Source organism: Zootoca vivipara, chromosome 12 (genome assembly GCF_965207765.1).
Source record: "Zootoca vivipara chromosome 12, rZooViv2.hap1.1, whole genome shotgun sequence".
In the NCBI taxonomy this organism is placed as follows: Eukaryota; Metazoa; Chordata; class Lepidosauria; order Squamata; family Lacertidae; genus Zootoca; species Zootoca vivipara.
This window is the reverse complement of record NC_142595.1, coordinates 27,988,311-28,001,858: the sequence shown is the minus strand read 5'-3', so window position 1 is coordinate 28,001,858 and position 13,548 is coordinate 27,988,311. Positions and strand designations below refer to the sequence as shown.

General features: G+C 40.2%; 2 protein-coding genes across 2 annotated transcripts; both read right to left on the bottom strand.

Annotated features, from left to right (window-relative positions):
- Positions 1 to 367: 367 nt before the first annotated feature.
- Positions 368 to 6,792, bottom strand: LOC132593119 (vomeronasal type-2 receptor 26-like). The gene is made up of 5 exons (XM_088655831.1): positions 6,325 to 6,792; positions 5,691 to 5,722; positions 4,771 to 4,960; positions 2,910 to 3,036; positions 368 to 1,275 (listed from the first exon to the last, which is right to left on the bottom strand). The coding sequence occupies exons 1-5, from the start codon at positions 6,790 to 6,792 to the stop codon at positions 368 to 370; spliced, it is 1,725 nt and encodes a 574-aa protein (XP_088511957.1).
- Positions 6,793 to 11,562: 4,770 nt separating this feature from the next.
- LOC118094525 (olfactory receptor 10C1-like) lies at positions 11,563 to 12,510 on the bottom strand. The gene has a single exon (XM_035135040.3). The coding sequence runs from the start codon at positions 12,493 to 12,495 to the stop codon at positions 11,563 to 11,565; it is 933 nt and encodes a 310-aa protein (XP_034990931.1). The 5' UTR covers positions 12,496 to 12,510.
- Between the last annotated feature and the right edge of the window lie 1,038 nt (positions 12,511 to 13,548).

The following is a 13,548-nucleotide window of genomic DNA, read 5'->3' as shown; positions in this document are numbered from 1 at the left end:
GCAATGTCTTGTTAACTTGCTGCTCATTGCTGGAAACAACTGGTATCACTGCAAAATAATTCTCTCTATGGTTCAATAAAACTAGGGTTGCAATACGTCCAGGAAAACATAGACATGTCCAACATGTCCTTCCATGTGGATTTTTACATTTTAAAGGAGATGTCAGGGAGGTTGGGGGCTCAGGTGGCTTGGGCAGCTAGGGCTTGGACTTGGGCTGCTCTGCATTTTGCAGCTGCTGCCAGCCTGAGCTGGGGAAAGAGGTGCACAGGTGGAGCAACAGACAAGTGCACCCGCACACCTCTTTCCCCAGCTCAGGCTGGCAGTGGCTCAGGCTGTTCTCTTTTTTGCTCTTCAAGATATGGCAACCCTAATGAAATTCTTTTTTCCTAAAGAATTGGTCCCTAGTGTTCATTTCTGGCTTCAAAATAATGATATACATTTTAGGGAGAAATATGCAACCCAGCAACCCAGCACTTGAGGCCAGAATGGAGAAGATCTCCACAGCCACCATGTATTTGCCTTTGGTACTTAGATAGGCTGGAATGAAAGATATCCAGACACTGCAGAAGACCAACATGCTGAAGGTGATAAACTTGGCTTCATTGAAACTGTCAGGCAGTTTCCTGGCTAGGAAGGCCACCGTGAAGCTGACACTGGCCTGAAAGCCCATGTAGCCCAGGACTGTGTAAAACATGGCATCTGAGCCTTCATTACATTGCAACACAATCTCCTCAGGCTGTGTGATCATATCAAGGTCCGGGAATGGGGGAGAAGTGAAGAGCCAGAAAGAACAAATGCCAACTTGAACAAGAGAGCCAAAAAGGATAAAATAGTTGGATAGTCTTTTGCCCACCCATTTCCTCATCTTGCTTCCAGGCCTCGTGGCCATAAATGCCACAACCACAATGATGGTCTTAGCCAGGACACAGGAAAGTGCAAGAGAGAATATGTTTCCAAAGGTAGCTTGTCGAAGAAGGCAGGTCACCTTGCTGGGTCGTCCAATGAACAGCAAGGAGCAAAGGAAGCAGAGCAAAAGGGAGATCAGCAGAAGGTAGGTAAGGTCCCGATTGTTGGCTTTGACAATGGGGGTATTCTGGTGTTTGATGAAGGTTCCAAGCACCAGAGCTGTGAAAAGTGCAAAAGAGACTGCCACAGAAGCCAAATTGATTCCTAAAATGTCATCATAGACTAGACAAGTTATGACTTTAGAAATACATCTGTTTTTATTGTTGTTTGGATGTTCATCCTCTGGACATTTTTCACACTTATCTGCATCTGTAAGAAATAAATATACTGTCTGAATAACAGGTACATACCTCTTTTAAATGTCTTATGTAATATGGCCAACCTGCTCCATGTGATTGCATGCTTCCTATTTTTTGGTGCCTCCTTGCTCTGAAAGCAACCCAAACCAAAACAGAGTGCTTTCTGATGAGTAAAACACTTTGCAAAGGTGGTGGAATGAATGCAGGTAGGGGGAGCCTGTTGCCTTCCAGGTTTTCTTAATTGATCTACAGCTTCAACCATTCCTGACCATTTACCATATAGTTACTGCTGATGGGAGTTGCAGTCCAACAACATATAGATTAATGGGTCAAAAACAGCACAGAGCTGTTGTAGAAGTATCACGCTTGAATAGGGTTGCCGTTTTTTTTTTTTAAAAAAAGCAAAAACCCAGACACATTTGTAGGTCGGCCATGGTGCGAGGTAGGAGGTTGGTGGGCAGGGGGTGATTGGCGGCAGTGGGGTGAGTGAGCGAGCGATCGGCAGTGGTGGGGTGAGCGGGCAATCAGTGATCTGCCTGCACGGGACATAACCCACAAGGTGACCTGGAGGGCTGAGCGCACTCCAAGCATGCATGTGATACACTGTTGGCCTCCCACAGCCCTGCCCACTCCCGTGCACCTTCCTGGTGCCCCTGCCCTCCCTCTCCAAGTTTCACACCTGCGCCCGACCCTCCTTCCTTGGCAGAGCTGGCAGCTGTGGCACTGTCAGGTGGCGCATTTATTTATTTTAATAGGTAAATAGGTAAAGAGATCAATAGGTAAAGAGATAAATAAATACCCTGTTTCTCATATTTTAAGACATACCTATAAAATAAGCCATAGCAGGATTTTTAAGCATTCAAGGAATATAAGCCATACCCCGAAAATAAGACATAGTGATAGGCGCAGCAGCAATGCTGGCCATGGCAGGAGGAGGAGGAAAAAAATAAGACATCCCTTGAAAATAAGCCATAGTGTGTTTTTTTGAGGAAAAAATAAATATAAGACGTGTCTTATAATATGAGAAACACGGGTAAACAGATTCCAAACCCGGACATTTTGGGTAAAATGATACACCTACATAGGTGTGCTGGTGCCCAAAAAGAGGAGATCCCAGACATATGACAACCCTACCCTTGCACAGGTAATATCCTACATTATCCAGTCATATACTTTACTGTCCATCTGACACTAAACTATTTTTTCCCCAATGGCAATTTTCTCTAAGATGAAAATGCACAAAATAATCTGTAGTCCCTTAAATTCCAAATCTTGTTCCTGCCACTCAGTTAAATGTTTATTTTAACTAACCTTGTACCAGTAAAATAAAATCCATGCATTTGTTTTCTGGAATTCATAACCCATATTTATCCCATCATGAAACCCTAAGTGCGTCTGGTTCCTAGGTGGCCACCAATCCAGCTGCGAACCAAACCCAGTTTTGCTGAGCTTCAGCAATATGTTGGCCTGATATGCTTTTAGATCAAACTGTGGGGCACTATCTGGTTTACCTGTGGGTTACAGATAGCACCTTGAGTATTAAATGAGAAGATGAAATAATTGAGAAAGGCATGACTATTTGAAAAGAGTACTAGATGTAGTTTCTTTCAAAAATTTGAAGGTAGAGATTTTTGAATCACGTACCTACTTGGTTTGAAATTGTCCCATCTGCACATTTGAAACAATCATAGCAGCAAGACTGTTCTCCTTCACGGACTTTTCTGTGATATCCAAGATGGCATATTTCACTACATAAAGAATGGGGTACTGTCTAACAAAAAATACAAGTGAATGAAGTTTAAATCAATATAATTGGATTTTGATTCAATGGTTTGAACTTTGTTTATCCACCCACCCCATAAATAGCCCTGGCATATATGGAAATAAAATTGCATATTCACGTCATCCACTTTGCCTTTAATGTATCTTTGTTGGTATTGCTGCAAGAGACTAACAGGGCTATTCCTCTAGGAATTCATTAATTTTGGAGGGGAACATGCAGGGAAAGTCATTGATCTATAAATACAATTTGATGTCTTGGACATACATGTCTATTGTGTGAGGTAAAGGGACCCCTGACCATTAGTTCCAGTTGTGACTGACTCTGGGGTTGCAGCGCTCATCTCACATTATTGGCCGAGGGAGACGGTGTACAGCTTCCAGGTCATGTGGCCAGCATGACAAAGCCACTTCTGGTGAACCAGAGCAGCACACGGAAACTCCATTTACCTTCCCGCTGTAGCGGTACCTATTTATCTACTTGCACTTTGACGTGTTTTCGAACTGCTAGATTGGCAGGAGCAGGGACCGAGCAACAGGAGCTCACCCTGTCACGGGGATTCGAACTGCCGGCCTTCTGATGGGCAAGCCCTAGGCTCTGTGGTTTAATCCACAGTGCCACCTGCGTCCCTTTTGATTCATGTAGGCAGCCCAAATGTCCAAATAGTTAACTAAATAGGACTGGTAATTATAAACACTGTGTTCAAATATCTCAAATTCCAAAGGGCTACAGTGGGAGAGTTGGTCAACACTTTAAGCTTTTCTTCTTGTTAAAAAGGGGTGGGGAACTCACATGCCACATCTTTAAAGGTAAGCTGACACTCATCTGAAAGTTGCCACATACATTCTGAAGTCAGTGCTATCACATTTTTCAGATGGAATGTAATCACACCTTCCCTAATTAATATACCATAGCTATTATAAACTTCTTCTATTCATTAAGTTGGCTAGCTTCTACTGCTTTACCAGAAAACCACAGGGCATTTTTAGTTGTTCCAAACAACCCAATATATTAAATGGTGAAGCAATGGCTGTGGGAAAGGCTTCTATATATTTTTTCCACCATCAGCAGACATTGTACCCTGAAGTGAGTTGCATCCTCTGTTTAGTTATACACTTCACAGGTTTTCCTGTGAGCCAGTGTGGTGTAGTGGTTAAGAGTGGTAGACTCGTAATCTGGGGAACCAGGTTCGCGTCTCCGCTCCTCCACATGCAGCTGCTGGGTGACCTTGGGCTAGTCACACTTCTCTGAAGTCTCTCAGCCCCACCCACTTCACAGAGTGTTTGTTGTGGGGGAGGAAGGGAAAGGAGATTGTTAGCTGCTTTGAGACTCCTTAGGGTAGTGATAAAGCGGGATATCAAATCCAAACTCTTCTTCTCTTCTTCTTCCAACAAAAGTGCTCTAACCCTTCCTGTTACACCATTACACAGACCTCAAAATATCAGGGAACAACTTAGGATGCTAAATATGATTGCATCAGCTTTCCTAATTTCAGAAGTTGACAAAAAGTTTAACCAAATTGCAAAAAATATATATGATAGGAAAATACCCAAAACTCATAGAAAGCCTTCCAGATCCTGTGGTAGAGCATACAATAATTTTCCCCTCAAGGGAACATGTACAGAAAATGTGCGGCAATCTTTAAAACAAAATGACAAGTTTCAAACATAGATGATTGGAAAAGAAAATGCAAGTCTGAAGGTATTACACATCTGGAGTACCTACCAGGTTGAATTTGTTGGGCCATATAATGTCACGTTCCTTCATGTAAACTCTTTGATCTGAGGAAGCATGAGAAACTACTGTTCCAACTTCTACTTTGGTGAAAGAATTGTTGGGGAAAGTAACCATGTTAAGAATATCATATCCAATGGATGATTCCAAGTTTTCATTGAAATATATTTCATCTCCAGCACTGTTGTTAAAATGGATTTTTCTCAAAAAAGTGTGAAACTAGATGAAAATGTAGAACTTCAGAATTTACCAAATAGAGAAAATGTTTGCAAGCATGTTCCTGGCAAGGCGATGCATAAATTTCAGTGTTTATAATGATTAAGTTGTTATGCCGAAATGCATGTTTGATGGCAGGGGGGAACTGTCTAACTATTATTGAGTTGTATTCTTCCCTAAATTGCAAAGATGACACAATTTTTCAGTGCTGCTATGCATCAAATTCCCCCTCCCTTTTTAATTGTGTATTCATAAATCAATTAATTAAAAAACACACACCCCAGAATGAGTGCAACATTTTTCCTTGGGTGTTAAATAAATCTACTCTACTAGCATTTTCCAGGTGAAACCTAGTATTCTTCCTCACTAGTGCTCCACACCATTGACTCTTCCTTCCAGGAAATAAAATGAAAATAGAGACACAGAGCTTTGGAAAACACAAGGAGGGAAGAGGGAGAAGGAGCAGAATAATAGAAAGAGATGACCAATGAAAGTATGTCCTACTGAGTTCCTCAATTGTCTCAATTGTGTAATGACCAATGAAGATGACCAATGAAAGTATGTGAAGATGAAGAGATGACCAATGAAAGTATGTCCTACTGAGTTCCTCAATTGTCTCAATTGTGTAATAGTTATGTATACTGAATTTTTTAATAGATCGTGAGACATGAACTTTTTAACTTATCTGCACTTACCTTTCCTCTGTGCTGTCCAGGCACAGTCTGCACTTTAGAGGCAGAATTAAGAGGAAGTATCACATAAAAAATAATAATAATTTCCCACACATACCACAAGGTCCTAAGTTAATAATGAATAATACCTTATGCAGAACTGTATGGTCTCTGTTTGGTTATTTTTAACAAAAAGGAGCATCGGGAAAATACATGGAAGGTTTCATAAGGTGTACAGGGCAGCCTACACAACATAACATGAGTGCACAATTGAGTGTCTAATTTTTTAGCCCATCTGTAAAATGCAAAGACAAGATCCACCTAACATTACCTCCCATTGTTCCATTCTCCAAAGGTCCAATCTGAGTGCTTCTCCCATCAACATCCTTCTAGAAGAGTACATGACATGTAAAGAATGTGCCAAAGCATAGATGGCATTATAGATAGCATAGCTCTCACCAGACATGCTCATTTCAAATATAGTATTTGGAAGATGCTCCAGCATTTCCTCCCCAGAACAGAGATTGATATTTACTTCAGCCGCAAATGATTTTGAAATTGAACACTGAAACATAGCATACCAGAGTTGTTGGATAAAAATGTCATTTTGGTGCTGGTAAGGATCGAAGTTCTGGAGAAAGCTCCAGAATCCTGGTACCTGCTTCCTGTGGATTGCCATGGACAAGGAACCATGGAAGATTTTGAAATCCCACTCTTTAAGAAAAAAGGTTGAGGTCAAGTCCCACTGAGCTGGGATGATCCAAACTTTCTCCAAGGGTGTCTTCTTGAATGGTTGATGTAGATATAACGTTAACTGAAAAACTTGCATGGCATAAGTGTCTCCATATGCAATGATAACATTGGCTGTGGTCACGCTAAGGGCAAACAAATCCTCTTTTTTATAATAAAACTTATATCCATATTCATCCATTCCACTGAAAGCGACTTGTGGTGCCTTTTCTGTGAAAGCTATGCAGATGTAATTCCTACTGAACACTGATTTCAAGCGTAGCACAAACTCAGCTCCATTGTCATCATTGGAGACAATGAGTCCAACCCATGTCCACCCAAAATACCTTATCAAGTGCACTATTCCTTCATCCTGAGAGACTTCATTTGGAACCATTTGGTATAAAAAAGGGAACTGAGGTTTATCCTTTAGTGCTGGGTGAACTGAACTGTAACTGAGCTATGTAAGAAAGAACATAATTATTTTTTTTCATTTTCATTTTTTTGCAGTTCTGAAAAAGACACAAGAGCCTAACCACACACAAAAGTAGTCCCAGGAAGACAGGTTCTTTCTTAGTATAATTTTGAGATTTTCACAGAAAAACATTCTTCTGAAAAGCAGATAAGAAGGACCTGCCAGACTCCCTTTTAACTTTCTCTTCTTATCGTTCTACTTGTCTGCTAATCTTCCTTTATAGTATGAATGGGGAGACACTAAGTAAAGAGATAAGAGCAAACATGAAAAAATGGAGGCCAATGACTCATCTGCTCCAGCAATCTCTGCTGTGATGCCGTCTGAATTATCAATAGGGTATGGTGGAATTTAAAAACTGCTACTTTTCACATGAAGATTATAATTTCTATCCAGATTTTTATTTCAAAGCTGCTCTAATGTGCAGCAGCTCCTTAAACATATTTGAATCATTATCTCTTTCCATTCAATATGTTAAAAATTTCTCGAAGAAAAAATATAAATATTAACAAATTATGAAATAACAGAAAATGTCTATTTCCCCCTCATTCTGAGGACATGCAGATGAAGAGTGGCTCAATGAAGATTGTTTTCCAGCTGAAAGCCTTCAGACAGTGTTTGTCACTGCCATATCTCAAATTTTATATAGAAAAGGGATGGGACTGAAAATATAAATTTTCAAAAGGAAGAATAGAATGGTGGTGATGGTCTGGTAACACCACCAGTTGTAATATCAAGTTAATACTCTTGACATTGGTGGACGTATCTACACCTGAAACAACATTGCTTCTCAGGGTTGCGTTCCTAGTTGACCTAAGAAGTGTTTTTGCAGTCCCCTAGGAAGAGATGGGAAGATGGATCTGCATGAAACACCATGTGGAACAGAAAGATTGTTTCCTCTGCAGGTTCTATTTATGCTTGGAATTAACCAAGTCCCCATACTTCAACCCAGCTACTGTGCCCTTACGTTTATTTCCCCAGCCTAAAAAGGGTTTCTCTGCTTCCTTTATAGCAGGGAAGCTCATTCATTTCATATCACAGAAATAGTGGCAGAAAAAGGCTTCAGGTGTTTTCACCTGCATAAAGTTGCTGTTAGACAGCATCAGCATCCGTGTGTGCATATGAAATAACAGAAAATGGCTATTTCCCCCTCAATCTGAGGACATGTAGAACTCAACTGGGAACTCAGCTTGTCCATGCTGAACAAACAAGTAAATCAAATATTTGGTATAAGGTAAAGGGTAAAGGGACCCCTGACCATTAGGTCTAGTTGTGACTGACTCTGGGGTTGTGGCACTCATCTTGCATTATTGCCTAGGGAGCCGGCGTACAGCTTCCAGGTCATGTGGCCAGCATGACTAAGCTGCTTCTGGCGAACCAGAGCAGCGCACGGAAACGCCGTTTACCTTCCCGCTTGGAGCGGTACCTATTTATCTACTTGCACTTTGACGTGCTTTCGAACTGCTAGGTTGGCATTATTCGGTATACATTGCAACTTTTTATGTCTCTCAAAACTTGATAGACCCACACACTCCACACAAAAAGGGAGAAAAGGGAAAACCATAAGAGGCCAAGAAGAAAAACCAGCACTGAAACTATCAGGTCTAGATAGCAGCACATGGTATTTGCATTGACCTTCAACCCTCACACAGATTCAATGAGAGCCCCCCCCCCGGTCCTTGGATGAATATGATTTAATGTCCCCTACACACATTCCCACCTGGGGAATCTTATAAAGGCCTAAGATGGTGGCTATCTGCATGGAAGTGTCGGATCCTAGCCCTCCAACAATTGCTGAAATCTGGGGTTTCTTCCCACACTTGAAATTAGGGAAACTTTCTTTTTGTGAAGTCAAAAGGCTCAGGATGCTATCAAAGCTCATCATTTCAAAGTTGAAATTGTCATAGATGTGGAACCCCAAGGTAACATTGGGTAAGAGTTTTGGATTCTTGTTGATCTCATCAACAGCAAAAAGGATAGCAAACACATGTTGGAAGCGCTTCAAGAGGGGCCTAAAAGGAAATAATTAAAGGATTATTTGATCATTGTTATAGCTGTTGCAAACACATTTGAAATACAGCAGAAATAAGAAAAACAGAAAAAAACGGGAAAAAACATCACTTGGCCTAACTTTCTATTGGCTAAAATCTTGCCAGCTAGAAGAGAATGGTTTTCAGTTACTTTGCCTGAAAGTTTTTTTTTTAAAAGCTAACCCACAGGACACAGCTACATTAGTTTTAAAAAATCATTTTAAATGTGTTATAACAATGTGACACCATATGACGGTGTAGAGTTTGGCCTTTCAGCAATGTGATTTCCCATTATGAGGTTCAAAACGTGTTTTCCTGAAATAGTTTTTTGATGTGTCTAGATCCAGCCTCAGTGCCAGGATTCAGGGTCTGAAGAATAAACCATTTTAAGGAAAATCGTTGCTCAGCTACAGAGCAGCCATAAAGCCACTGTGCCTTTATATCCTGCCTTGGGTTCAACCAATTGAAGAGAAGATAAATTTTAGTTCATGAAAACTTAGGCCAGAATAAATGTTAGACTTTAAGTGAATTAGGACTCTTTGCAGCTGCTGCAACAACAAGCAAAGGTAAATATTCCTCTGGAAGTTATGTGGTGAACATGAGTTGAAATGCAATCTGGATGCTTTGACATCAGTCACTTTGCAGTGTGTACAATTATCACAATGTGTCTGCACTCTTCCACACTAGTTAGCATGAACTATCCAATCTTGGGGGAGGGTAGATTTAAGAGATTATTTCTCAACACCTTATTACCCCTTAGATTTAGTTACTTGGCACTGTTACTGTGATGTTCATGTTTGAATCCTCCAGATTGCTCCATAACCTAATACAGTACAGAGTTATCGCATCACATTTCCTTGCATACCCTTAGGCAAATTCTCAAAGGACTCTTCTTTTGGTGTGGGAGTATGAAGAGATAAAAGTTACTCAATGCTGTTACTACGGCGTCAAACTTGGAATCTACATATTTGCCCTACATTCAAATAAAGCACAGACTTACTGAAACACATTTTTCTTGAAACACATGGGTATAATCGTGAAGTTCTCATGTGAATAAAAACTAGCATGCAATGATAAAATTCCTCCAATGACATGCTTTTTAGGCTTATAATAATCTAAGTAACAATTGTTGTCTCCTCCATGGCGCCCCTTGAAGTTGTCACTGATAGCCTGTGGCAGCAACAGAAGGAGCAAAAGCAAGAACAACATTTTGGATCACAGCAGTTTAGTCAATGACTCAATCATTCATCCATTGATGTGTACAAAGAGCTGAAATTATACTCCATGTCATAGACCTGAGCATCTGATCTGACATTATTCACCCACATTTTGGTGGAGCCCTTTCATGCTCATGCTTGCATTTCAAGGGCAAAGAGCATTTATAACAGATGTCATAGCCTTAATAACTATATTATTTTCAATTGATATTCTGTCTATTATTTACAATTCAGAAGTTGCACTGAGATATCCCTGGAGCTTTGAAATTAAGAAAACCTCAATCACCACATTTGTGATAATTATAAGGGAGTTAATCATTTTTAAAACCTTTCACTTTTGGAGGTCTCTGTGCTGCACAACAGTTGGTGATGATTTTAAAAAAATATAACCAGAAATTTACTAAAGGCCATTTATAATTGTCTGTGGATTTCTAGCAGGTGTTTTCACTGTATTCTTTTTGGCACTTGCTAAAAATAATAATAATGCTTGATGGTTGGACAGGGAAGCTGAGATTTAACTCTGTATTTTCATCACAGACCACACTGTTGCCAGACTGCAAAAGACTGAAGGCAGTCCTGAGCACAAACTCTAAATAAATGTTAACATTATTTAAAATAAATAGGGAATAATGTCTCTATGGAAAAATGTGATTATATTGAAACAGCCACTGAAGTAGTGGTGTATGTTTGTTTTGGGGCGGATGTGATGGCAATGCATCCTAAGATCAAGAACTCTGTGGTTCCAATTTATCCATCTCTCTATATTAGCCAAGAACCTGTTAATTCACAACTGATGTTATCCAATAGTAACAGACAATGCATGGATGCATAATTAAACACATACTTTGTGTAATGGAAACTTTTATATAGGGTGAGAGATCAAAATTCAGAGAACTTCAGGAAAATCATTTTCAGTGAAGCAGCTTTCTTGCATTTGGGAAACATTCACACAACTACATATGGAAAGTTATACTGTAAACAGCTTTTGGGGTTTCTATGGCAATTGAAATATTCTTAAAGTACCTTTAGTCTTCTACTCGTGTGCATTAGGTGGGGTCAGAGGAGCAACATTCTTTTTCTAAATTGTTAGTAAAAATGGATTTGCTGTCAAAGGAATATTGCAATATTTATGTATTAGTCACATTTACACACCACTTTCCCTCTGAAGAGCATAAATCGACTTACATACCGGTATGGTTCCCAGATGGTCCTCCATGAAGACAGTGTTCATGTTCTTTACTTCAGAGCAAAATTATCTTCCAAGTCTATTGTCACTGTACTCTTGTTGTTGTACATATTTATGTTCCATAGTTAGTAATAAAAGAAATAATATGATCATGCAATTAAATACTATAGAAATTACTATGATGAACTCTATCAAGAGCCTTTAATTTTTGCACAGGCTGACAGTGTCTCATAGTCAACTCTCTGCTTTTAAAACAAGGATATCAGTTTGATGGGATTAGTTTCAACACTGTCTTCCTGAGAGCTCCTTTCACTTCTTTGTTCCTCAGACTGTAGATAATTGGATTCAGTATGGGAGTAATAACAGAATAGAAGAGCGAGAGAAGCTTATCCACATTCAGAGAGTAGCTAGATTTGGGGCGTATGTATATAAAAATGGCTGTCCCATAAAACAAGGAGACAACCACAAGGTGTGAGGAGCAGGTGGAGAAGGCCTTCTGGCGGCTCTGGGCTGATTGCATCCTCAAGATAGTAGAAATGATGTGGAAATAAGACATAAGGATCAACATGAAAGGCATCAGGATTACAAATGCAGCAGCTACAATGATTTGGATTTCGTTCCAGTATGTGTCCCCACACACTAGTTTTAGAACTGGCTGGATTTCACAAAAGAAATGGTTGATGACCTTGGAGTCACAGAAAGGAAGGTTGAAAATGAAGGTGGTATGACCCACAGCCACCAGACAGCCACAAGCCCAAGAAAAGGCAGCGAAATGAACACATGCTCTCTTTCTCATAATTACCGGGTAGCGCAGTGGATTGCATATAGCGATGTAGCGATCATAAGCCATGATGGCTAGGAGACAGCACTCAGTGGCACCGAAGAAGAGGAAAAAATACATTTGAGTGGCACATGCACGCAAAGAGATGGTTTTGTCAAGAGCGACAATGTTCTCAAGCAACTTGGGGATTGTGACTGAAGTATAGCAGATCTCCAGGAAAGACAGGTTCCTGAGGAAGAAGTACATGGGAGTGTGGAGGGCAGCATCAACACTAATGATGACAATGATGATGACATTGCCAAAGACAGTGACAAGGTAGATGCACAGGAACACTACAAAGAAAAGGAGTTTGAAATCTGGAACATTAGAAAAACCTAGTAAAATAAATGCATTCACTGAGGTGCTATTTTCCATTGTTTCTTCTTTGATATCTTTTGTCCATGCAGTAGATATGGAAGAAAAGGAGGGGAACATGAATGAGAAAAAATATGGAAATGGAATTATTTGCATTTTTCAAATTATTCTAGAGATACTTAGGAAACTATAATTCACAATAAAGAATATCTCACTTGCCTATGAATTTTGCTCTTTAACAGAAGAATCAATTACTGCAAACAGGGCATTTTAACCACCACTTTTCTACTCTTGAGGCCAACTCCTTTGTGAATTTCATTAGTTGGCCTAGTTTTCCTGCTAATGATATTGCTGGCAAATCAGTGATTTGTTTTAGTTAGTTAAAAAGGGAGCTACAATTAATAGATTGTTCCAATTAAATCTTCTTTGAGGATTCTGTTGGACCATTATTCATTATGTAAGGAGACTCTGCCTCCTTTAGTTCACTTGCCAACACCCCCCCCACCAAAACACTCTACTTGCTGAAATCTCTGCCCCAGCTTCTCCCTTCTATTCTGCAACTCAGTTTTGCACCTGTATTTTCAGCTTCACCTCTCCCCTCTCATTTTCTACAGCCTGCCTCTTGCAGCTCCATGGAAAACACCTTGCACTTTCCTCTTCCCACACATTGCAACTACTAAGCATACTTCTCCCCTTGCACCCAGTTATGAAGCCAACATCCACTCAAATTCTGATTTCACCTTCAAACCCAATTCCCACGTTTCTTACTCCCTCCTTTTCTTTTCTTTTTGTCACCCTCATTATCACCTTCAACCTTTTACCCCTTTGAAATATACTCGGAGTCAAGAGTGAATTTCATGCTCTTTATTCAGCTCATAGTCATCAAGGAGGAGAAGAGAAGACGAATGGCTCTTTTCCCAAAACCATCTGCTTATATACATTATTTACACAATGGGCCTTGCGTGATTGGCTACTTCAGGGCTACACCTGTGGGCCAATTATATTGTGGATTGACTTCTGCCTGCAGCCTGATTGGCTGCTCCTACAGGCCAATCAGGTAGCAGATTCACTTCTGCCAGCCGCCTGATTGGCTGCTCCAGCAGGCCAATCAGG